This window comes from Poromitra crassiceps, assembly GCF_964638095.1.
Source record: "Poromitra crassiceps genome assembly, chromosome: 2".
NCBI lineage: Eukaryota > Metazoa > Chordata > Actinopteri > Beryciformes > Melamphaidae > Poromitra > Poromitra crassiceps.
In genome coordinates this window covers 91,038,311-91,062,968 of record NC_139624.1, presented here as the reverse complement: position 1 = coordinate 91,062,968, position 24,658 = coordinate 91,038,311, and the positions used below count along the sequence as shown (strand labels likewise).

General features: G+C 44.7%; 1 protein-coding gene across 2 annotated transcripts; it reads left to right on the top strand.

The window, feature by feature from the left end:
* Positions 1–143: 143 nt before the first annotated feature.
* Positions 144–24,192, top strand: fam168b (family with sequence similarity 168 member B). Of its 2 annotated transcripts, none has more exons than XM_083651965.1 (7): positions 144–240; positions 4,047–4,138; positions 4,260–4,343; positions 15,938–16,092; positions 19,138–19,339; positions 20,794–20,918; positions 22,090–24,192. In XM_083651965.1, the coding sequence occupies exons 2-6, from the start codon at positions 4,069–4,071 to the stop codon at positions 20,904–20,906; spliced, it is 624 nt and encodes a 207-aa protein (XP_083508091.1). In that variant the 5' UTR covers positions 144–240; positions 4,047–4,068; the 3' UTR covers positions 20,907–20,918; positions 22,090–24,192. The 2 variants fall into 2 exon arrangements, with proteins under 2 accessions (XP_083508091.1, XP_083508092.1); XM_083651966.1 differs by having other exon boundaries at positions 20,794–20,946.
* Positions 24,193–24,658: the final 466 nt, after the last annotated feature.

The following is a 24,658-nucleotide window of genomic DNA, read 5'->3' as shown; positions in this document are numbered from 1 at the left end:
TATATTGTATTGCCTGCAAGGACGGAGTTCATAATGAGCTCTTACAGCAGAAGTCAGTTTGTATGGTATATTTATTTATTTTTATTTTTTTACTGGCCGACCACGTGACAAACGGAAGTGACGCGGGTTGCTCAAAGAGTTCAGTAAAGCATCTACTGGAAGCAAAACACCAGCTAGCTTAAATTAATTTTACATCAAGGAGAGAAGGAGGAGACCTACAGACGGCCAAAAGAGTTAACAGTAAGTGACATTGGAGGATTAGTTAGATTAAGATAAATGTGTGTGTTGTTTTGGTGTGGGACAGACGTTACTGCAGAGCAGAGCTGCTGGCTACCTGTGTCACTGTGTGCGGCCTGTTGACAAGCTGCCCCCGTCTGTCTGCTACCTAACGTCACCCCAATCAAGTGGTTAAAGCAGTCAGTCGGAGATATATAGCGGGATCGTACTCTGTTTGTACATCGGAACCCAGGTTACAGCAGCAGCTGGAACAGGCAGCTAACGCTAAACACGTTTGCAAGCTACCTAAGCTAAATAGTTCGCGTTTACAGAACCCCGATACGTTACCGTTCTCTTGAATCGAGTGAACCACGCCAAAGGCCATGAAAAAATATATTTCATTTCAATATGGCCTTGGTTATCGTCGATAAACGGGGTACACACATTTGTATACGTTGTAACTTAATCATATTACCGTATCCAATTATTTGTTATTGAAATAAATATTGATTTGTGTATACGAGCGTACGATCAGCCGAGCAGCATTTTGGTAAACAAACCGCGTCACTGGGTGGAAACGGCAATGGGACCCTATGGAGCATGAGCTTGAGTGTCTGACTCTAGACGCTGTTTACATTTTAAAAACTACGACAGTTCACACAACTTTAACACGACATGCATATATGACAACAAACTCTTGAGCTACTTCTGCTCTCACTTCTCTCTCAGGATGTCAAAATATAAGCGATCTGATGTAACGCTATAGTTTTTGAGAGGCCGTGGGGTTCCGCATTTCTGGGTGGTTGTGAGTGACGTCACTGATTCGTCCTAATGACTGTATGCCGGATAGACCCATTTCATGGGGGCCATTTTGTGCCGAAAAGACAGGGTAAACACAGGTGCAAGCAAAACACTAATGAGGGTTTCCAACTTCCAATCATTGGAATTTGGAAACCCTCATTAGTGTTTTGCTTGCACCTGTGTTTACCCTGTCTTTTCGGCACAAAATGGCCCCCATGAAATGGGTCTATTGAAAACAAGATCCTAAGGATTTGTAAAGCTCTTAAAGTCATGTACCGGGTGTGCAATTTTGCGTATAAGCAAGGCAGCATTAAATTGACAGATTTTAGAATGGACTGTGGCATGATGTTCTTTTCATAAAGAGAATGGAATGTGTCGTCCCAGACATCCCACAGGTCATGCTCTTTGGAGAGGTGTTAGCCCCATAACGTGACGCTGCTACTGTACGAGCGTTCGATTCGTCAATGGGTGGGAAACGCTGTTCAAAAAGCTCTCCTACCCGTATCCGACCTCCGATTGCAGATCCGAAGATTATGATAGTCCGCCTAGTGAAGCCAGTAATTTGACCGGCGCTGTTAAAATGATACTGCTGCGTGAAACCACCGTTTAGAAGCAGTCTTTCCACAGCCTGCGCTGAATTTACAGCAGGGTGTGTTTGATCTCACTATCATGGTGCACCGCTTGCACGCGGCGAGCAAACAACACATGCAGTCACACGGAGAAGCAAAACATGTCATGAAATACTCAAACTCCCAAGGTTCCTGTCGGCACTCGGCACTAGGAAGCTTCTCCTGTCCTCAATACGGCACAGGCTGTGGAAAGACTGCTTTTAAACGGTTGTTTCACGTAGCAGTATCATTTTAACAGTGCCGGTCAAATTACTGGCTTCACTAGGGTTACTATCATATCTTCGGATCTGCAATCGGAGGTCGGATACGGGTAGGAGAGCTTTTTTAACAGCGTTTCCCACCCATTGACGAATCGAACGCTGTGTGACGCTGACTGCTGTACGAGAATATCTCGGAGTACAGTAGCAGCGTCACGTTATGGGGCTAGAGAGGTGTATTCTTGACTACCATCCAAATAGAGTACCGCAGGGATGACGTATTTTTGTAGTTGGAACGTGGAAGTCCCGGACTTCCGGGTTCTTCACTGTTTTTGCCTATCCTATAATCCCCTATAATCCTATGGATTTTTGAATGGGTTTTTGGCGCGATGCTTCAAATAAGGTCTGTGGGCAACGCAAGTTTACTGTATTCAAACGTGAACCTGTGTTCAGCGAGATAATCTTCACACATGAGGACCACTTTCATGAGTTTTGAATAGGGCTGGGTTAAAAAAAACGATTCTCCGATTTTTTATCGATTTTTATTTTAATCCTTTGATATAGATTCATATGTCCAAAGATCGTTTTTTATTTTAATTTTAATAAACATAGGCTATAATATTATAGGCTGTGTGTGGTAGTTGAAACATAGTTTCAAATTGACGTTTATTTATGTTTGTAGTTGAAACAAAAACATAAATACTGTAGGCTACATAAATGGAAATGTTTGATCATTAATATCTACTTTTAGAAATTATATAGCCTGAAATCAAATCACTGTGCATAATTGTGAAAGTGTCTTTATTGACAGATGAAAAGGCTGTTATTTACCCTTTGTCATCACCTGGTGGGTAAATATATGTGTAACTAAAACCGTTCCGCAACTTTTTTTCCCATGTATCTACCGGTCCTTGGCGCAAAAAAGGTTGGGAACTCCTGTGTTACATAACTGGATGTATGTATAATTACTCATGTAATTCAGGTTACAGCTAAAAAAACATGTCTATGGTATCACTAACCAAATCGATATTGAAATTAATCGAATCGGATCGAATCTAATCGAGATGAATGGATTCAGTATCTTAATGGATTCGGAACCTTGTGAATCGGAATCGAATCGATTCTTGAAATTTGAACCCAGCCCTAGTTTTGAAGTGTAAATGCGAGCCCTAGAAGTAAAAAGCTCATGCTAACCTATTCCAGAACTACACACAGTGTCGCATAGGCTTCCACGTCACGTCATCACTCAACCTGGAGTGTTGTTGATGTGTGCGCTGCTGTGCACCGATGGCTCTTATATTACTGGGGGAATTCTTACCCTGGTACAGAGGCAAATGTAGTGTTTTTGTTGGGCCGACGAGTTTGTCTGTAAGTCTGCCTTCATGGGTGGAGCTATCTGCTTTGGATTGACCCTGATGCTCTTTACTACCCAATACATCCAAAAACTCTCCCCAATTGTACTTGGCCAATTACCTGTTAGGGTGTCCCGGTCATTGTTCCACCCCCCTCTCTGGATCTGGGGAGAGCCGTAGACTAGCACATGCGTCCTGATACATGTTGTGCAGTCCCCAACTGCTTCTTTTCACCTGATAGCGAGGAGTTTCACCAGCAGGACATAGCGCATGGGAGGATCACAGGATCCCAGTTCCCCAACCCCTAGTCTCGCTGGCCAGCCTCCCAGGCTGGCCAGTGAGACTACCCAAACCCCCAAACAGACGCCCCGACTGACCAGAGGAGGCGCTAGTGCAGTGACCAGAACACATACCCTTAATCCGGCTTCCCACCCGTAGACACTCTAATAGACCCTTTTCACGGGGGCCATTTTGTGTCGAAAAGGCAGGGTAAACACAGGTGCAAGCAAAACACTAATGAGGGGTTCAACTTCAAACTTCCATGATTTCAATGTGGAAACCCTCATTAGTGTTTTGCTTGTACCTGTGTTTACCCTGCTTCTTGAGAAGGGTCTATTGTGCCTGTATGGATGCCCGACCAAGCCGGAGGTCACACGGGGGCACGAACTTGCGACCCTCATGTTGGTAGGCACTAGTAGGCAGGGAATCTACCACTGCACTACCCGGATGCCCCACACTCTTAAAAAATGTCAATGAAAAACACCTCTCTCAGCCTGACTGCTAATTGGATTCAATGTTTCTCAGCCTGACTGCTAATTGAATTCAATGTTTCTATGTTCTTTTGATTGCAGCCTCTGTGAGTAAGCTGCCATAATGAATCCTGTGTACAACCCTGCATCACCAGGGGTCCCCTATGCCAATACTAAGGGTATGGGCTACCCAGGTAATGTTCACATCTGTCAGTGTGTAATGATGTAAGCAAATATCCTAATTACAAGGAGATTTGTAGCCAGTTATTTCATGTTGTGTTTTGTGTGTTGTCTTGTTTGTTTTTGTCCTGGAAGCCGGATTCCCTTTTAGCTACGCAGCAGGTCCCCAGGTATACAGTCCCAACGTCTACACCGGGGCAAACCCAGCCTTCCCCACCGGTAAGGAGGGTCCCAGCTTTGGCTTGAATAATGATATTTACAACAAAAGAGCTAACACAAAGGATCACCAAACTAGAAAGAAATGACTCCACAGAATTATCACCACTCACCAAAAACATGGAAGAGACAATACAATATCTACTAGTGTCAAGTGCTGTCAGTTATTTCAAATTGAAAATTGAAAGCAAAATGCTCTCTCGTATTGTTCATTCTCTCATAATCTCCCCAAAACAGAAAAAATAACAGAAAAACAAGATAGCTTTTCTGAAAGTCTGCCTGTATTCATTATTTAGCACTGTAGCAGTATAGACTGACTTAAAAGTTATACTCTGGAAGATTTCACTTTTGTTGTCCCTGACAACACCTATGGCCATGAGCAGTAATTGCAGGTGAGATCCAAACAGTGTCGCATATGTGAACTCTTTTATATTATATTATATTATATATATTTATACGATGTAACCAGCAGGCACCAGCAATATATATTTATACGATGTAACCAGCAGGCGCGGACTGCATAATCGGGCACGTCGGGCCGATGCCCGGTGGCCTGGCTTGGCCTGGCCTGCAAAAAAAAAGAAAGAAGAAAATTAACCAAAAAACTTTGAATATATTCGAACATTTTGTGGGCAATTAAAATTTGTTCGAACTTTATTTTGGGAAAAAGTGACAGCCCTACTCAGTGGTGCGTCATTATGGATCCCACTGGAGATCGCTATGACACGTGGGCGGCTGGGCGCAGAGTGTGTGTGTGCGCGATTTCAGCTGTCAAATTGGAACAAAAGGCTCGCTCCTGCCCAATCCCGGCGCTTGACTGCTCTGCTGCATAGGTTGAGGCGATGTCTCGTCATAAAGCTGGGGTAGCTGGCTGGGGGCGTGGTCAGGGTGGGGTAAATCCCCCATTCTTCACAGGTAGCATTTAGCTGCTAGCCCAGCCCAGGCAGACACGATCGGGGATTTAACCCCCGCAGTAAATGCACATCTGAACAGACAGTCTATGTACCTGCTCTAGAATCCCCAATCCTGTAGTGTAGAGCCGCAGCACCGTCAGTTCATTGAGATATATGGGGGGTTTTACCCCACCCACGCGCCAGCCGTATAACAGTTTGTGGACGTCCCCACACAGACCTGTCTCTCTAGGCGGGCGCAGGGTGTGTTCTGCCCAAATCTCCAGTGGGATCCATAACGCGGAAACAACAGCAACTTGTTCCTACTTCCTACTCCACCTACCCTCTCTGGTGGACCAATCACTGCTGGGTGATGGGAAACACATAAATAACTGTGCCGCTTGTGATATCTTTTTTTGTTTGTTTGTTTTGGGCCGGAAGACGGAAGTTCATAAATGTTGCAATAGAGAGATGTAAGGGCTTTCATCAATGGGCCATAGGCTCAATCACCATTGTGTTAACTCAGTTGATGATATATAGTGACTTTACAGACATTTATTTAGATGAAAATCTTCCGGATTATAACTTTAAATCGATGTTTAGCAATGCTACAGCTAGGATTTCGACATAGCACAGCTGTGTCATCAACATGTGTTCCAACATACTGTGAATCAAGCTGAAGCTATTTCTCTACAACCTGTTCATCTCAGTTGAGTGATTTTTCACAAGCCCAGATTCAATATGATGGTGTTTTCATATTGCTACATTATACAGTACTAGTCAAACGTTTGGATACACTTTCTCATTTAAGTGAATGGGAAGGTGTGTTCAAAGTTTTGACTGGTACCGTATGTAGATTATCTACAGTACTCTACAGCCTTAACTACCACAGTGTTTTTCATGCATAGAGGAATCCCCCCCCCCACAGTGGTTTTAGCCACCCTCCAAAGGCGTGATACTGTATATTTCAGGATAACCCTGACTAACTCAAAATCAAGCATCATTCATCATTTAGAGAATTTCAAAGTTAAAGTCCCACATGTATACCTTGAAATGACTTCCTATCTCAAATGTTGGGTGTTCTTAGTCTGAGTCACCTAGTAGAAGCAGGCTGTGAGGATAAGCTTTGCTATGGGCTCTGACCACTTCAGTCGGAGCGAAGGGAAATCCCTTTCGTCTTCCTGCCAGTCGCTCTCAAAAGCCTCCGCCGTTGTGAAACGACAACAACAACGCGGTAGAGCTGTCACTTTTTCCCAAAATAAAGTTCGAACGAACTTTAATTGCACGCAAAATGTTCGAATATATTCGAACATTGGTTAATTTTGGTTAATTAATTTAAAAAAAATGTTTTGCAGGCCAGGCCACCGGGCATCGGCCCGACGTGCCCGATTATGCAGTCCGCGCCTGCCGGTTACATCGTATAAATATATAGAATATAATATAAAATATTAAAAAAAAATCCTCAGCTGTCCTCATGGTCCAGTCAGTCAGCTCCTCTCCGCTGCTGTGTTAGCTTGGACGCTCACAGTCACAACACTGCCTCACAAACTTGGCTGCATCCAACTCGAGACAACCTTTCAGACCCTCCTGGATCTTTCTCAGAAGAGACTAACGCGACAAATCTGGAGACTTTTTCTGACATGGGATTAACATTACCAGCAAGCAGCAGTAAGCAGGCAATGACGATAGCTGGGTAAGTCCCGCTAGCATCGATGCTAAGTTAGAAAACAATGTTTTTTTTGTTGTTTTTTTATTAAAAAAAATTAATAATTCGAACATGTCAATTACATTCGAACATGCCCCCCCTCCCCCACATTCGAAGTTAAATTTGAATTTCGAATAAAAAGTGACAGCCCTACAACGCGGTGGCTCACCTGGTAGAACGCGGACCACCAAGGCTTAAGCTGCGTTCACACCGACCTATTAAAGTTTTTCACTGGCATCGAGTTTACATACAAAGTCAATGTAAACGAGCGATTGAGCGTATATTCGCCCGGGAGAAAAATCGCTGGGCGTCCAAGCGACAGAGACAGAGCGATAGGGAGAAAATATGCTCGTCGCCGCAGATGAAATATCCCAACTCAAACGAAAATACGCTGGCATCAGTTGCTCGCTGTTCAACGCTGATTGGCTGCCGTGTGAGAGCGAGTCAAGGATCCCACTGGCTTGGAACAAACCACTGGTTTATTGTGTGGCAACAAACCGCATTGACAGGCTGACAGCTGACATGAAGTGAAGTCTGTACTACCGGTATGGAGCTCGCATTAGGAGCACGCTGATAGGCTTAGCTTGTAAACATCTACGGTGGCTCATAGTGGACAAACAGCATGACATTGCGTAACGTTATAGCCCACACATGTCCGTCAATTCGTGTGCCTGTTGATGAGCGATTTAAACAGAGCGACAGAGCGATTCCAAAGGGTTGAATCAAGCGACAGAGCGAAAAATAAATATCTCTGTGTGAACACAGCTTAAAGGCCGGCTTTTCCGTGGGGGATATGAATATATATTAAATCTCACGCCCCTAAGGTTTTCAAATCCGTTGAAATTTTTGAAATTGGTTGTTTACAGCCTGAGATATCACCAGAAATCCACTCTGTGTGGGGGGGTGGGGGGTGGGGGGGAGGTGCGGGTGCGGGGACTCGAAATACTACATTTCCCACAATGCACTGGGCTTGCGTGGCCTTCGTTTCCATGCCCACCCCTCAGGCGTTTGGCTGATATCAAACTCCAGTAGGTGGCGGTAATGCACATATATGTTTGCCAACCGCCATAAAACTCAAAGAAGAAGAAGAAGAAGGCTTCGACAATAATACATGGAGAGAAGAAGAAATAAATCGAAAATAAATCGAAAATAAATTGCCTCCAAATTGCACCAAATTTAAACTGAAGTATATATGTCGGGAGATGTCTTCATAAAAAAAAATTCATGCATTTTAAGGCATTTTCGTAGGAGTTACGCGCATCTGATGATGTAACTATTTTCTGTAAAAATGTGTAAAAACGGGTACATTGCTCAGCGTTGATTTCGTTACTTCAACCCACCTACTACTAGATGTAAAATTTGACGAGCTTTCCAATGCCGCCAGTCACGTGTCTGTCCGTGCTTACGTTCCCGAGAAAATCGTCTCTTTGCAAGGAGCTATGGAAAGCTAACCTAGCTAGTACAGCAGGCTAGGTGGTCGAAAAAGATGGCTGCCTTTTTGTTTTTCTTCAGACCTCTGAAGGGGCGTGGAGGACCTCTAGAGGCAGGACCATGGCTCACAACAGTTGTAGTTCATAGGTGCACGACTTCCGCAAGGCGGACTTGGGCCAGATGACGCGAAACGCGTCGGCTGGCCCAAAAAATATGTGAGAGATGCTTGATATCTCTGGGAGTGAAGCTCCAATTTCAAAAATTTCAACGGATTCGAAAACCTTAGGGGCGTGAGATTTAATATATATTCATATCCCCCACGGAAAAGCCGTCCTTTAAGTCCTTTATCTCGGTGTGAACACAGCTTTAGTCCTTTAATAAATATCTCGGTGTGAACACAGCTTTAGTCCTTTAATAAATATCTCGGTGTGAACACAGCTTGAGTCCTTTGCCTGGCTGACCCGGGTTTGAATCCGACTCATGGTCCTTTGCTGCATGTCATCTCCTCTCTCTCTCTCTCTCCCCACCTTTCCTGTCCGCTATGGAAGGATTTGCAGTATCTAAATGCAAGAGGTCGTTCAAGCAATTTGAGAGCATGATTGATCGATTTCAGATTTTGGACCCTTGGACTCAAATATCCCCAACAGTGTTTAAATTAGCTCTGCTTGTCCTCAAACTGTACGCTCACACAAACATTTTCTGCTTGGATGAAGTTACTGCACTCACACTCAAAAATCCCCTGCTCACGCTTACATTTGCTCTGTCCGCGTTCAAACTTCTGTGCCTGCATGCAAATGTCCTCCCCTCCCCCAAACTGCTTCTGTGCACTTTTGACAAAGATTTGGATTGTGCAATAAAGCATGCCTGCTTGGTACTTCCACTGGATGGTTGTAAAGATAACAGAGCCTTTTTCCCCGCTAGACCAGGGTAAAAGGAGCCAGACTCTCTCCTGCACTGGTACATGTGAAACGGAGATAGTCTGGCAAGCAAGACTAAGGTGCCGTAAAAACACATTGCTCCTTAAGTTAAGACAATGACTGATTTATTGAGCTATCAGGACAACTCTGACTACACACCAACCAAAAAATCAAGCATTTTTACTGTACCAATTTAGAGAATTTTAAGTCTTACATTTGTACATTGAAATGGCTGTCTGAAGATTGGGGTGCCGTGAAAACACATTGCTCCATCATTTCTGAGAACCACTGTTATATCTGTATTCAGGAGAACCCTGACTATACACTAACTTACTGTTGTGCGTAGTCACCCCCAAAAGGCCCATTCCAAGCCAGGAAAAACCCTGCTACCCTACCCTACCTGGCATCCCCTCAGCACTGACTCCAAATGCACAGTCACTCTTGCTTTCCAGTGTAGTATTGATCAATTATACAGTAAAGATGTAATCCACCTGCATCACATCCATCCTGTCAGAGGGACACAACACTGACTGGCTGCTACCTGATTTAATTATACAGTAAAGATATAATCCACCTGCATCATATCCATCCTGTCAGAGGGAGACAACACTGACTGGCTGCTACCTGATTTAATTATACAGTAAATATATAATCCACCTGCATCATATCCATCCTGTCAGAGGGAGACAACACTGACTGGCTGCTACCTGATTTAATTATACAGTAAATATATAATCCACCTGCATCATATCCATCCTGTCAGAGGGAGACAACACTGACTGGCTGCTACCTGATTTAATTATACAGTAAATATATAATCCACCTGCATCATATCCATCCTGTCAGAGGGAGACAACACTGACTGGCTGCTACCTGATTTAATTATACAGTAAATATATAATCCACCTGCATCATATCCATCCTGTCAGAGGGAGACAACACTGACTGGCTGCTACCTGATTTAATTATACAGTAAAGATATAATCCACCTGCATCATATCCATCCTGCCAGAGGGAGACAACACTGACTGGCTGCTACCTGATTTAATTATACAGTAAAGATATAATCCACCTGCATCATATCCATCCTGTCAGAGGGACACAACACTGACTGGCTGCTACCTGATTTAATTATACAGTAAAGATATAATCCACCTGCATCATATAATAATAATAATAATAATTCATTTATTTTATATAGCGCTTTTCCAGACCCAAAGACGCTTAACAGAGAACAAGAGACAAGCAACAGGGAACAAAACAGGCAACAGATACAAGTAACAGGCAACAGTTACAGGGAACAGATACAGATGACAGTGGCGGTTCAGGGCAGGTAGTATGGAGAAGCAGAGGGGAGGAAGATAACAGGAGGGAGGAAGAGGGGGGGGGATGGGGGGGGAGGGTGATGGTTTGGAGCTATGGTTTGGAGGAGGTGGTCAGGGGTAGGGGAGGTTGTAGGCTTGGGAGAACAGGTAGGTTTTGAGTCGGGTTTTGAAAGTGGGGAGTGAGGGAGAGTCTCGGACGGTCTGGGGGAGGGAGTTCCAAAGTCGGGGTGCAGCGCGGGAGAAAGCACGGTCGCCGAAGGTTTTGAGTCTGGATGGGGGGATGGTGAGGGTGGCAGTAGAAGAGGATCGGAGTGTACGGGAGGGGCGATGGGGGATGAGGAGGTCAGTCAGGTAGGGGGGGGCTAGGCTGTGAAGGGCTTTGAAGGTGAGGAGGAGTAATTTGAAGTCAATGCGTTGCTTAACGGGGAGCCAGTGGAGAGAGTGGAGGACAGGGGTGATGTGATCGCGGGACCGGGTGTGAGTGAGCAGGCGAGCAGCTGAGTTTTGTACCATCTGGAGTCTATGGAGGGAACGGGAGGTGATGCCAGTGAGGAGGGAGTTGCAATAATCAAGGCGGGAGGAGATGAAGGCATGGATGAGGGATTGAGCAGCAGGGGGGGAGAGGCAGTGTCTGATTTTAGCGATGTTGCGGAGATGAAAATATGAGGTTTTAACAACGGAGCTGACATGGGGATCGAAGGAGAGGGTGGGGTCCAGGATGAAACCAAGGTTGCGTGCCAGGGGGGAGGGAGTGATGATGGAGTCGTCAATGGTGAGGGTGATGGGTCCGGTTTTATTGAGGGTGGATTTGGTGCCAATGAGGAGGAGTTCAGTTTTGTCGCTGTTGAGTTGGAGGAAGTTGTGGGTTAGCCAGGTTTTTATTGCGGATATGCAGTTTTCGATGTGGGTGAGGGGTGGGTTCTGGAGGGATTTGGTGGTGATGTAGAGCTGAGTGTCGTCCGCGTAGCAGTGGAAGTCCAGGTTGAATTGACGGATGATGTGACCAAGGGGGAGTATGTAACAGAGGAAGAGCAGGGGGCCGAGGACTGAGCCCTGGGGGACCCCCTGCAAAACAGAGGAGAGGGTGGAGGAATGACCGGAGAGGGAGATGAATTGTTGTCTGTCGGTGAGGTATGAGGTGAGCCAGTCCAGTGCGGTGCCCTCAACACCCAGTTGGCGCAGCCTTTGGAGGAGGATGGAGTGGTTCACAGTATCAAAGGCTGCGCTCAGATCGAGTAGAACTAGGATGCTGAGGGCACCAGAGTCAGCGGAGGTGAGGAGGTCATTGATGACTTTGGAGAGGGCGGTTTCGGTGCTGTGGTGGGGACGGAAGCCAGACTGTAGGGGTTCGTAGAGGTTGTGGGAGTGAAGGTGGGAGTGAAGTTGGGTGGAGACGATGCGCTCGAGGGTTTTGGAGAGGAATGGTAGGTTGGAGATGGGGCGGTAATTGGAGAGGTTAGCAGGGTCGAGGGTGGGTTTTTTGAGGATGGGGGTGACAGCGGCGAGTTTGTAGACAGAGGGGACGTGACCTTGGGAGAGTGACTGATTGAAAAGGGCAGTGAGGTGGGGGATGAGGGCGGGGAGGCAGGCCTTGGTCAGGGGGGTGGGGAGGGGGTCGAGGGAGCAGGTAGTAGACTTGCCAGAGGGAGACAACACTGACTGGCTGCTACCTGATTTAATTATACAGTAAAGATATAATCCACCTGCATCATATCCATCCTGTCAGAGGGAGACAACACTGACTGGCTGCTACCTGATTTAATTATACAGTAAAGATATAATCCACCTGCATCATATCCATCCTGTCAGAGGGAGACAACACTGACTGGCTGCTACCTGATTTAATTATACAGTAAAGATATAATCCACCTGCATCATATCCATCCTGTCAGAGGGAGACAACACTGACTGGCTGCTACCTGATTTAATTATACAGTAAAGATATAATCCACCTGCATCATATCCATCCTGTCAGAGGGAGACAACACTGACTGGCTGCTACCTGATTTAATTATACAGTAAAGAAGATATAATCCACCTGCATCATATCCATCCTGTCAGAGGGAGACAACACTGACTGGCTGCTACCTGATTTAATTATACAGTAAAGATATAATCCACCTGCATCATATCCATCCTGTCAGAGGGACACAACACTGACTGGCTGCTACCTGATTTAATTATACAGTAAATATATAATCCACCTGCATCATATCCATCCTGTCAGAGGGACACAACACTGACTGGCTGCTACCTGATTTAATTATACAGTAAATATATAATCCACCTGCATCATATCCATCCTGTCAGAGGGAGACAACACTGACTGGCTGCTACCTGATTTAATTATACAGTAAATATATAATCCACCTGCATCATATCCATCCTGTCAGAGGGAGACAACAATGACTGGCTGCTACCTGATTTAATTATACAGTAAAGATATAATCCACCTGCATCATATCCATCCTGTCAGAGGGACACAACACTGACTGGCTGCTACCTGATTTAATTTATACAGTAAAGATATAATCCACCTGCATCATATCCATCCTGTCAGAGGGACACAACACTGACTGGCTGCTACCTGATTTAATTATACAGTAAAGATATAATCCACCTGCATCATATCCATCCTGTCAGAGGGAGACAACACTGACTGGCTGCTACCTGATTTAATTATACAGTAAAGAAGATATAATCCACCTGCATCATATCCATCCTGTCAGAGGGAGACAACACTGACTGGCTGCTACCTGATTTAATTATACAGTAAAGATATAATCCACCTGCATCATATCCATCCTGTCAGAGGGACACAACACTGACTGGCTGCTACCTGATTTAATTATACAGTAAATATATAATCCACCTGCATCATATCCATCCTGTCAGAGGGACACAACACTGACTGGCTGCTACCTGATTTAATTATACAGTAAATATATAATCCACCTGCATCATATCCATCCTGTCAGAGGGAGACAACACTGACTGGCTGCTACCTGATTTAATTATACAGTAAAGATATAATCCACCTGCATCATATCCATCCTGTCAGAGGGACACAACACTGACTGGCTGCTACCTGATTTAATTATACAGTAAAGAAGATATAATCCACCTGCATCATATCCATCCTGTCAGAGGGAGACAACACTGACTGGCTGCTACCTGATTTAATTATACAGTAAAGATATAATCCACCTGCATCATATCCATCCTGTCAGAGGGAGACAACACTGACTGGCTGCTACCTGATTTAATTATACAGTAAAGATATAATCCACCTGCATCATATCCATCCTGTCAGAGGGACACAACACTGACTGGCTGCTACCTGATTTAATTATACAGTAAAGATATAATCCACCTGCATCATATCCATCCTGTCAGAGGGACACAACACTGACTGGCTGCTACCTGATTTAATTATACAGTAAATATATAATCCACCTGCATCATATCCATCCTGTCAGAGGGAGACAACACTGACTGGCTGCTACCTGATTTAATTATACAGTAAAGATATAATCCACCTGCATCATATCCATCCTGTCAGAGGGACACAACACTGACTGGCTGCTACCTGATTTAATTATACAGTAAAGATATAATCCACCTGCATCATATCCATCCTGTCAGAGGGACACAACACTGACTGGCTGCTACCTGATTTAATTATACAGTAAATATATAATCCACCTGCATCATATCCATCCTGTCAGAGGGACACAACACTGACTGGCTGCTACCTGATTTAATTTATACAGTAAAGATATAATCCACCTGCATCATATCCATCCTGTCAGAGGGAGACAACACTGACTGGCTGCTACCTGATTTAATTATACAGTAAAGATATAATCCACCTGCATCATATCCATCCTGTCAGAGGTGGACCAGAGCCATGTATATGAGAAGAGTTGCGACATCTCCATTCATTCCAATGGACCAGTTTTTTACCTCACAAAAGTTCCCAGAAGTAAGGTTCTGGATTAACTCATTGAGTGCCAGCCACTTTTGGAAAACGGATGCTCCCAGTGCCAGAGTTTCAGAGCGTTTTCAGTGATTTCTCGAGGCCCACAGAATATTGTGTGATATTACTATGTAAACACCGAACACGCCCAAAGAACGATGAGACTCTCTTCTATCATCAGCAAAAAAAAGTTTATTGATATCATTTTCCGTTCTTTAGTTATCAGCCGGAGAAGATAGGTTGATTTCACCAAAAACAGATGTTTCCATCTAGAAGCTGAGATAATGAGCCTTTTGTGAAATGAAGCATTTCAAGCAAATCACTGACTCTGAAGCTAATATTTTCTGACCTGAAACATCTGAACAGTAATTTCCTTCAATAAAACAGCACCCCCACCCCCCTCAACTCCAAACTCCTCCTCCGTGGGAGTGTCTCTGGTGGCTCTGCTCGCTCTGCTGCGTGTGTCAGGCGAGTCTCTGCTGCCTGCTATGGCAGGCTCTGCTGCCTGCGGATCCACGTTCGGATGAAGGCCGCTCGTCGGGGGAGTCTGGATCGGGCTCGCTGAGTTCGTCTGCGTTTCTGGGGTTTCGGTTGTGAGCTGGGATGAAGCTGCGTCCGATTCTAGGCTTTCTGCTGCGCGTTTCAAAGTGCGCTGCACCCAGAGTCTATTTCCGGAGCGCTCCGCCTTGTGCGCCGGCTCCCAGCACGACACCAAATGGCTTTGGTTTTCTTTTCTGGCGGCTAATCGTGTGGAGAAACTATCGCAGCAGAGACACAGGGGCTCAGTTGTGGGAGCGGATTGGCTGCTGTTCGCAGCTAACGTTAGCTCCAGCCAGAGCAATCTGTGCCGCTCTGGCTCATGCATCGGTTTCTCTTTCATCACGGCTTTTTCTGCTGTTTTTCCTCAACTTTCTCTAATCTGGAGAGCACTGTCGCCACCTAATGGGTCCGTAAAATAGGTTATACACCTTCAATAGCTCCAATATTTTTACGGGAGATGCATGAGGCTTTGATCCACGTCCCACCGTCAAAAAACGCATTTGCCATCTTTAGACGTCATTGGCACTCTACGTTACTATTTGATTTGACGTCGTTCGACGTCATTGGCACTCAATGCAGCGCTGTCGAGTTGCAGTTTGTGATGTACAGTTTGTGATGTACTTTGAAAGGGTCAGACGTTTAAAGAATCAAATTGTATATTATCAGCTTTATTTTAGGATTCAAATGTAGCGAGAGCCCCCAGAACTGACTGGCTGCTACCTGATTTGTAATAGAAGGCTAATATAAGTGTGATTTATGGTACATTTGATATGTGCAGCACTAACCTGAAATGTTTCCCGCCCGCCCCAGGCTACGCTCCAGGCACTCCTTTCAAAATGTCCTGTTCCCCCACCACGGGGACTGTCCCGCCGTACTCCACCTCACCCAGCCCTTACCCCAGCCCCTACCCTGCTGCCGTGTACTCTGTCAGGAGCACCTACCCCCAACAGAACCCCTACGCACAGGTCAGTATGTTCACTTACCCCAGCCCCTACCCTGCTGCTGTGTACTCTGTCAGGAGCACCTACCCCCAACAGAACCCCTACGCACAGGTCAGTATGTTCACTTGCACCACATCATAAATGGTGTGTGATACCATTACCTATGTCCTACGCTACATCTTGCATAATGGTTCCTGGGTTTACATCAGGTGAGCTGTAGCATAGATGATGGATTAATTGTATCTGGCCATAGTAATCCATGTTTCAGATTATTTGACGTGGGATTGTATGAGGTACCGTAAAACCCGGTAAATAAGACGCATCGCTATTCACCTTATGTTCAGACCTTACAGTGGGCCAAATTCTTCCGGGTCCTGTTAACACTTCCGGCGGTCATGGCGCAAAATAAGAGTTGTTTTTGGAGCGGACAGTGAAGGGGTAAAATAAAGAACGTAGCGTACTACCGTAAATTCCGGACTATAAGGCGCACCGGTGTATAAGCCGCACCTTCAAAGTTGACTATTTTTTTCTTACTGTATATAAGCCGCACCGGACTATAAGCCGCGGGTGTTTTAATGGTATTTTTCTTTTTTTTTTTTTTTTTTTTATTGTGTTTTAATGTTTAATTACCATATGTAATGCTCCCATTTATTAACATTTCAACAAAACAACATAACACAACACCACCTGTGTTGTTATTTACAGTGCACACAGTGTCATACAGTGTCATACAGTGTCATACAGTGTGGTGAAAAGAGGGCAAGAGAGGAAATTAAAACAGAAGTGGCTTTATAGTTAGAAAGAGGGCTAAAAAAGAGAGATTTTTTTTTTTTTTTTGAAAAAATCCATAGATAAGCCGCACCGTTATATAAGCCGCAGGGGCCAAAAAAGGCAAAAAAACGGGAAAAAAGGTGCGGCTTATAGTCCGGAATTTACGGTACTTTGAGCTCGGTACACAGTAAGCAAGCGAGTATCCACTGTTAGCCAGGTCAGATAACGTTATCGTCAACAATGACGAGCACTTTCTTGTAAAACATACCTGGACTTCAACAAAGAAAGCTTCAGATAGTTTTCTCTCCTCCGAGCGCTCGAGCCACTTACGTCTATAAGACCCGCAGACGTTAACGTAATTCCCTGGAATGCGAGACTTAACGAGCCAGTTACATGGCATTGCATTCTTAGACATTGCCGTTTGCTTTTATTTGGTATGTTACATACAATTGGCCAAATTATTAGTTAATTCAGAGTTAGATGATATTGGAGGAGCCAGCCATTTTATTTTATTTTATTTTTAGCGGAAGTTGTGACACGACCACACAACTGGGTCAAATGGGCGTGGCTACATAAGGTGAATAAAGACGCTATAGAGTCTATTTTGTGGGGGGTCTCCTATTAGCGCTGCTACTATAGGCTGTTACTACTTTTTGACAGCGCTATGTCAACAATGCAATACTGTCCAGCACGCCAACTGTAATGACGCTGATAGAAGGGTATGTGGAAATGTCTAACCTCTTTCTGCATTTTACACTTGTGTATAGGTCTCACCGGTATATAAGACACGCTCCACTTTTTATGCCACCGCCAGCGATAGCCAGGCCGGAGGCATTATGGTTTCGGGTTGTTTGTTAACGCGATGTCTGAGGAATGCCTTGACGGAATTTCATCAAATTTGCCTCAAACGACGACTTGGACTCAAGGATGAACTGATTAGAGTTTGGTGGTCAAAGGTCAAAGTTCATGGTCACTGTGACCTCAGGAACGCCATTTCCCAGCTCTTTAATGCGATATCTCAGGAACGCCTTGAGCGAATTTCTAACAAATTTGGCTCAAACGTTGACTTTGGACTCATGGATGAACTGATTAGATTTTGGTGGTCAAAGGTCAAGGTCACTGTGACCTCTCGAATGCCATTTTCAAGCTCGTTAATGTGATATCTTAAGAATGCCTTGAGGGAATTTCTTTGCATTTGCCTCAAACGTCCACTTGGACTTGAGGGTTAAGTGATTAGGTTTTGGTGGTCAAAGGTTAAAGTTCAAGGTCACTCTGACCTCACAACTGTTTGTTTCATGATCGTTAACGCGATATCTCTGGAACACCTTGACAGAATTTCATCAAATTTGCCTCAATCGTCCACTTGGACTCCAGGATGAACTGATTACATTTTGGTGGTCAAAGTTCAAGGTCACTGTGACCTCACGAACGCCATTTTATAGCTCGTTAACGCGATATCTCAGGAAGGCCTTGACAGAATTTCGCCACATTGGTCTCAAACGTCTACTTGGACTCAAGGATGAACTGATTACATTTTGGTGGTCAAAGGTCAAGGTCACTGTGACCTCACGAACGCCATTTTCAAGCTTGGTAACGCCGTACCTCAGTAAAGCCTTCACGGAATTTCTTCACATTTTGCTCAAATGTCAAAGTCTGGACAGACATGGATGTCGACTGCTCCCTGGTTGGCGAAGGCATATATCCTGCGGTGCGATCATTCTAGTTTAAATTAAAAGTGCGTCTCGTATACCGGGGTTGATGCTACTTATCGATCCAGTAGATGCCGGCACGGTCCCGGTTTGGAGAAGTAGAAAGAGGCCACGCAACCAAAAGCAAATCAATGTACTGCTGTGAGTGGGGCCAGCAGCTAAATGTATTTTAGCCACCTAAAAGAAGGCCCATTTAAACAAATCGAAATCACTTTAAGTGTACGGTGCTATATTAACAACATTTTCAGTGCTTTACCTTGCCGTAAAACCAGCCCATTCCTTTGGCACTACATCTTCTCAACCGTAGATCATCCGTATTCCTATTCATGCTGCACGCTGTATTACTCCACATTTAACAGCACTTTCTGACCCAAACAGTGATCATTCCGCGGCGCAAATAGAATATTAGGATAGTTTTGTTACAATGCACATCCGCATGCCCAGACTCTTTCTGTACATAATTATGTGTGGCCTTCTGTAGATCTGTTAATGTGAATATTGCACATCATATTCACATGTTTGTTTTCTTCATATTCACATATTCACTCTTGTTTGTTTGTGTATTATGTTCTGTTTCTCTGTGCTCCAGGCGCTCTTCACAGCTTCACAACAGCAAGGCGCTTACTACACACAGCCTCTGTATGCGGCCCCACCTCACGTCATCCATCACACGACGGTGGTCCAACCCAATGGGATGCCGGCCGCCATGTATGCCCCACACATGTCGGCTCCCCGCCAAAACAGTATGGCCATGGGGATGGTAGCTGGGACCACCATGGCCATGTCAGCCGGTGAGCTTCGGTTTCCGCTTTCCTGTGCAGTCTTAAAGCCCCCCTCCATTGTATTTTGTCATTTTTAAGATATTTCATAATGTTTCTGAGTCATGCCCTGACAATGTTAGTTAGCCACACTGTTCGCCAAATATCTTTTGACAAATTAGTTAGTTAGTTATTATTATTATTTTTTACCGTTAACATAGTTAAAATGGCATGATGACTTACGACTCAATACACCCATTTCACAGCAACCGTTTTTGAGGTGGTAAAGCAGAAAGTACAGCAGGGGTAACCAATACCATTAATGGTGGTTCCATTCCATTTAGTTGTCCGAGTGCCAGGGCCCTTTACCACCTCAAAACGGTTGCTGTGAAATGGGCCTATAGTCAACTCTCGAACGTCATTTTCAAGCTCGTTAACGCGATATCTCAGAAACACTTTGACAGAATTTCTTTGAATTTGCCTCTAACGTCCACTTGGACTCAAGGATGAACTGATTAGTTTGATTATTAATTATAATAATAATAATCTGAATAATTGTCTGAAATTGCACAAATCTATTATCCCACTCAAATGACAAACCAACCGGCGCTCAGCTTTCCAAATGCACACCGCTTGGGGAAGAGCTATCCAGGCGAGCAGGGAGAGAGCCTCTGCACCAACCTCACCGGCCCCTCTCCCTGGGGAGCGGCGCACCACAGTGGGCTTGGCAAGGCGGAGGCATATATCGCATTGTACATGTATCGCACTGGCCAGGGGTTCCGGGAACCCACTGGCCAGTGTGATACGGTTACCTGCTGCCATCGGCCTTCTCCAGTTCCACTAACCACATCACTGCTGCTTGTCACAAGTTACCTTATGGACCTTTAACTTTCGGTGGAATGCTTGGAATGTCTAGAGTGTGATTATTCGTGTCGCTCTTGGTGTGAAAGGTTTGAACATGAAAATTCTTCAACTAATAGCCACATAATTCTTTTACGTTTCTTCATTCCGCCTGTGGTCTGAAATGACCTTTTAGGGTACGTTCACACCACAAACCTTACTGCTCAATTCAGATTTTGTTGCTCAGAACCTTTTTGGTGTGGCTGTTCACATAATTTTTTTAATGTGGCCTATATCAGATTCCAGTGTGAACTGGTCACAGTCCTGAACTGACCCGCATGACCCACAAAGGAACAATAACAAAGATGTAAGTAGGTTTATAAAAGGTTCACTGTAAAACGGGCAGGTGATCCAACCACGACCACATCATTGTTTGAGTCTTTAGCATCTTTGAACTTTGCTGTAAGGCTCTTAACTTTTCTCTGACACTGCAGCCATTGCTTTCAATATGCTTTCAAACACAGACCGGTTATGATACAACCCCTCAAGTTTGGCTTGTAGTACAAGTGAAGTGAATCTTGGCCCCAGCCTCTGTTGGCAAATTCATTCATTGTGTCATATTTCTTCACTATACATGTACTTCGCAGGAACGTTGTTGACAACTCATTCGCCAGGGGCCGTCAACCCCCACCAGGTCACGATGCCCACGTACCGGCCCCCCGGCACGCCCACCTACAGCTACGTGCCCCCACAGTGGTGAACAGAGGGCAGTGTGAGTATGACGTTCTACTGATAGCAGGGTGGGACATATCAATTTCATATGGTGTGAGAAGTTTTGTCCATAATTCATATTTTGGCTCACCTACGAAGGGTTGGTACTTGGTTAGTCTCGCTGGCCAGCCTCCTCTCCCTTCCGTCCGAAGAGTCTGGCGCCGCAGGTCTCCATAGTTGGATTGCGATGGGCGGCGCGGCAGTGCCCTTGGAAAATAGTTTCAAACAATCCAACTTGCCGTTTTCAGCGTGTAGCAACGAGCTAGCGTGTAGGTTTCTGCCGTTAGCTAAGACATGTTAGCTAGCAGCTAGTTAGCGTTGTTGTTTTCACTGCGGCGGCAGGGCACTATTTACAGCGACACACAGGGAGGGGGGAGCGGAAGCCACTCTGATTGACATGGTCGGAGCCAATGACAGAGTTTGTAATAAGCTGGGAGCGGACATCCGGCTGCCACCGAAACAGTCGCTCAAATGGGAGAGCAGAGTAGAGCAGGGGAGGGTTTATCCCAGTTATGGAGACCTGCGGCGCCAGACTCCTCGGACGGAAGGGAGAGGAGGCTGGCCAGCGAGACTAGTACTTGGTAGACCCAAATAATTTACCTGCCAATAATAAATGATGGCTTAACTTTATGGATTATTTAAACTATGTTCCATACCAGAGGTTTTCAAAGTGGGGGGTGGGCCTCCCCAGGACTCGAGGGCTCCAAACAGTTTCAGGGGAGGCTCCGTGAATGCAAAGGAAAATATTACATTGGTTATTACACTACTTATCAAATGGAGATCACAATAGCCTAATTGTGTGTGATTTGGTTAAAGAGATAAAGTCGTTTTGTGGAACATTATTGTTTTTCCCACTTTCCCAGAGTCAGAAACAAATAAATGCCTTCAGACAGACCTTTCTATATACTGTATTTTGGTTTAGTCTGTACTATGCCAAACAGCAATATCAGGCTATCTTGGCACAATTGTTGAGTGTCTATGTGAGCAAATAATAATGACATCCTATAGGAATGGGGGGGGACACCTTACACCTTTTACCAAGCTTTGTCTGAGGGGAGGCCCACAGTCTCAGATTTTGAAAACCCCTGTTCTATACCATTAATCATACCTGTGTTACAGGAGGGATGGCTCAATGACTTTCATATGCAATGCACCATCTCTTCTCTCCCCAGGTCAGACGATGGTAGATATGCATTCACACTACAGTCCAGTGTTTTCTACTCTTGGTGATGCCCTGCACTGCCAGTGTCTGCAACCAGTTGCTCTTCTTCCAGCATAATGTGAATCTGAATCCCAACCACATAGAAAGAGGCCCATTTGGAACAGGGGTGAAGAATAGGCCCATTCTCCAAGCTCCACCCTATCCCCAAGCACTCTATAACCTGCATATCTCGCATCAAGTGGCAAAATCTCCATGCAAACTCTTGTGTTTATTTTCTTTTTTGTGGACTGTCTTGCAGATTTTTATAGCTTAAACTCTTATTATTAAGTGGTCAAAAGGGAGTTTGGATTAGTTTTTTTTTTTTTTTTTTTTTTGAGGATCCATATGATGTTGAATGCATGTGTATATATAGATATATGAAATAACGCTAGCTCAAGCTACCTGCTGTGACCGATGCAAAATCAACAAAATGCATAAATCCAAAGGAACTAAAGAAAAGAAATAGTAATAATCTGCAATGCTGACTCACTGATGACATGTCTTAAATGTGAAAGAAAAGATAAGAAAAGTTTTCTTCACGCGACAAACGTTAACTTGCGCAACCCAGTGCAGAGTAAACTGTGCTGTTTTCACTGCTTTGTGTTTTGATAAGTGACGCTAGGTTTTGATTCTTTCTCTGAGTGATGCAGTGTATGCATTTTGTCTTGCCATTTGTTTGTATTTTTAGGAAAAAGATGGGACTTTGAGTTTGTGCCTCTGACTGACGGCAATTCCAACAGTGCAAAAAACACATTGGCGGTGGCAGGCATATGACGCGGGGCAAAACAGCCGCCCCCATTATTTTCTATGTACAACCCACACCGGTGCCGGTGAGCCCCCCCCCCCCCCCCCCCCCCCATTCCCCCCGCTTCACTTCACGTCATCTCGTTGTCCAGCACTGTGTGTGGTCGCTCAGACGAGCTGCAGCGCGCTGCTTCCTGTGGGGACGATCACACAGAGAGTGTCGAGCCGCATCAAAAACGCCTAGGCAGCCTGGTGCACCTGTTGAGCACTGAGGAGCAGGGCTGCACTAATATTAGCTTTTCATCTGTTTTGCTCTGTCCCTCCGTCCCCACCACATCAAACGGCATCATTGATTGACTGCCTGGCCCAACTGGCATTGACGAGCCGTGTGACTGCACCTTGCGCTGAAAAGTTGAGAATATTTTAACGTTTGTGTGCCTAAAACCCACCAGGAAACCATGACACACGGCGCAAGAGAGCGTGTGCCAGGTGCGCTGTACCACAGGGAAATGTTTTGGTGGCGACGTGTTTCTAGTGACTTTCCTCTGTGTGATCGAATGCCCCTATGTGTGCTAGCTAGGGCTATCACATGACCCGCGTTACATGACACGCTGCGGCGCCTGTGTGCTTTGGACTTGAATCATTAAAGTTTTTTATTTTTTATTTCTGCCATGTCAAACTCAATAGGAAGAGAGCATGGGCTTTTCTTTGAGTCTATAAGAAAAACACCCTCCTTTTCTTGCATGAAACACTTTTAGGTCATATAGATGATAAAAACCCGTTTACTTATTTTAGCCAGAAGTATTCTTGGCAGGAGGAAGTTGTTTAAAATAATTTGCACCCATTCAATGAGTGGATGAGCAGGAACAATTTTGTGTGAGCTTGTGTTTGCGTGTGAGAAAGATAATTCAAAATCGAAAACCATTAAAAATGGTGTTGTGCCATGCAGTGGGACATTACAATTTTAGACCTACATGCCATAACAATCAATATGTTCTCCTTACTTTTTTAGGTAAGTCTGAAGCACTACATTACAAAATCACTGCTAATGTTTGACTTTTTTTTTTTACATGATTTGTGACTAGCACTACTGAAGGAAAGGCACTCATTCTGTAGTCAAAAGATTTTGTAAGATACCAGACCTGCTACATTGCTCGCTGTTTTACCTCGAGGTTCCAGCCAGACCCGACAATATCACTGTCTCAAACTTGCTCTTCTCTGTTGCCTCAGTCACCTCAGTTAAACAATCTGTTTTGTAAATGTTATTTTTTGTGTCTTTTGGTTCTTGTTTTGTATTCTAAAGAAAGACCAAAAATAAAAACAATTATCATAATCATTGGAATTTCTTATTGTGTTGGGAATGTCATCTTGCCTCAACTTATTTCCAGTGTTCCTGTATGTTTGGCTTGTATTTGATTAAAATAATGAGTTGTATTAGTGTATATACATGTGTGTACACACACACACACACACACACACAGTGTATGTTATATAATTGTATTTGTTTAGGTAATAAGGTGTGTGAGAGAGATGGAGGGGTAGCATAACCTTTTACAATTACATGACCTAAATGCTGTCTATTATGTGTTTGCAATGCATATATCATCCATGGATCTATAATAAGAACGGTATCGTCACATTATCATGACACCAGATTCACACACAGGTCAGGTGTTTGAAGAGAAGACAGACAAAACTGCCCAAGTGAACAGTGTCGTCTTCAACATGCCTGCTCAGGTCTGTGTGGGCAAATGCCATGCATGGCAATGATGGCATGCCCATATTTAATATAGCCT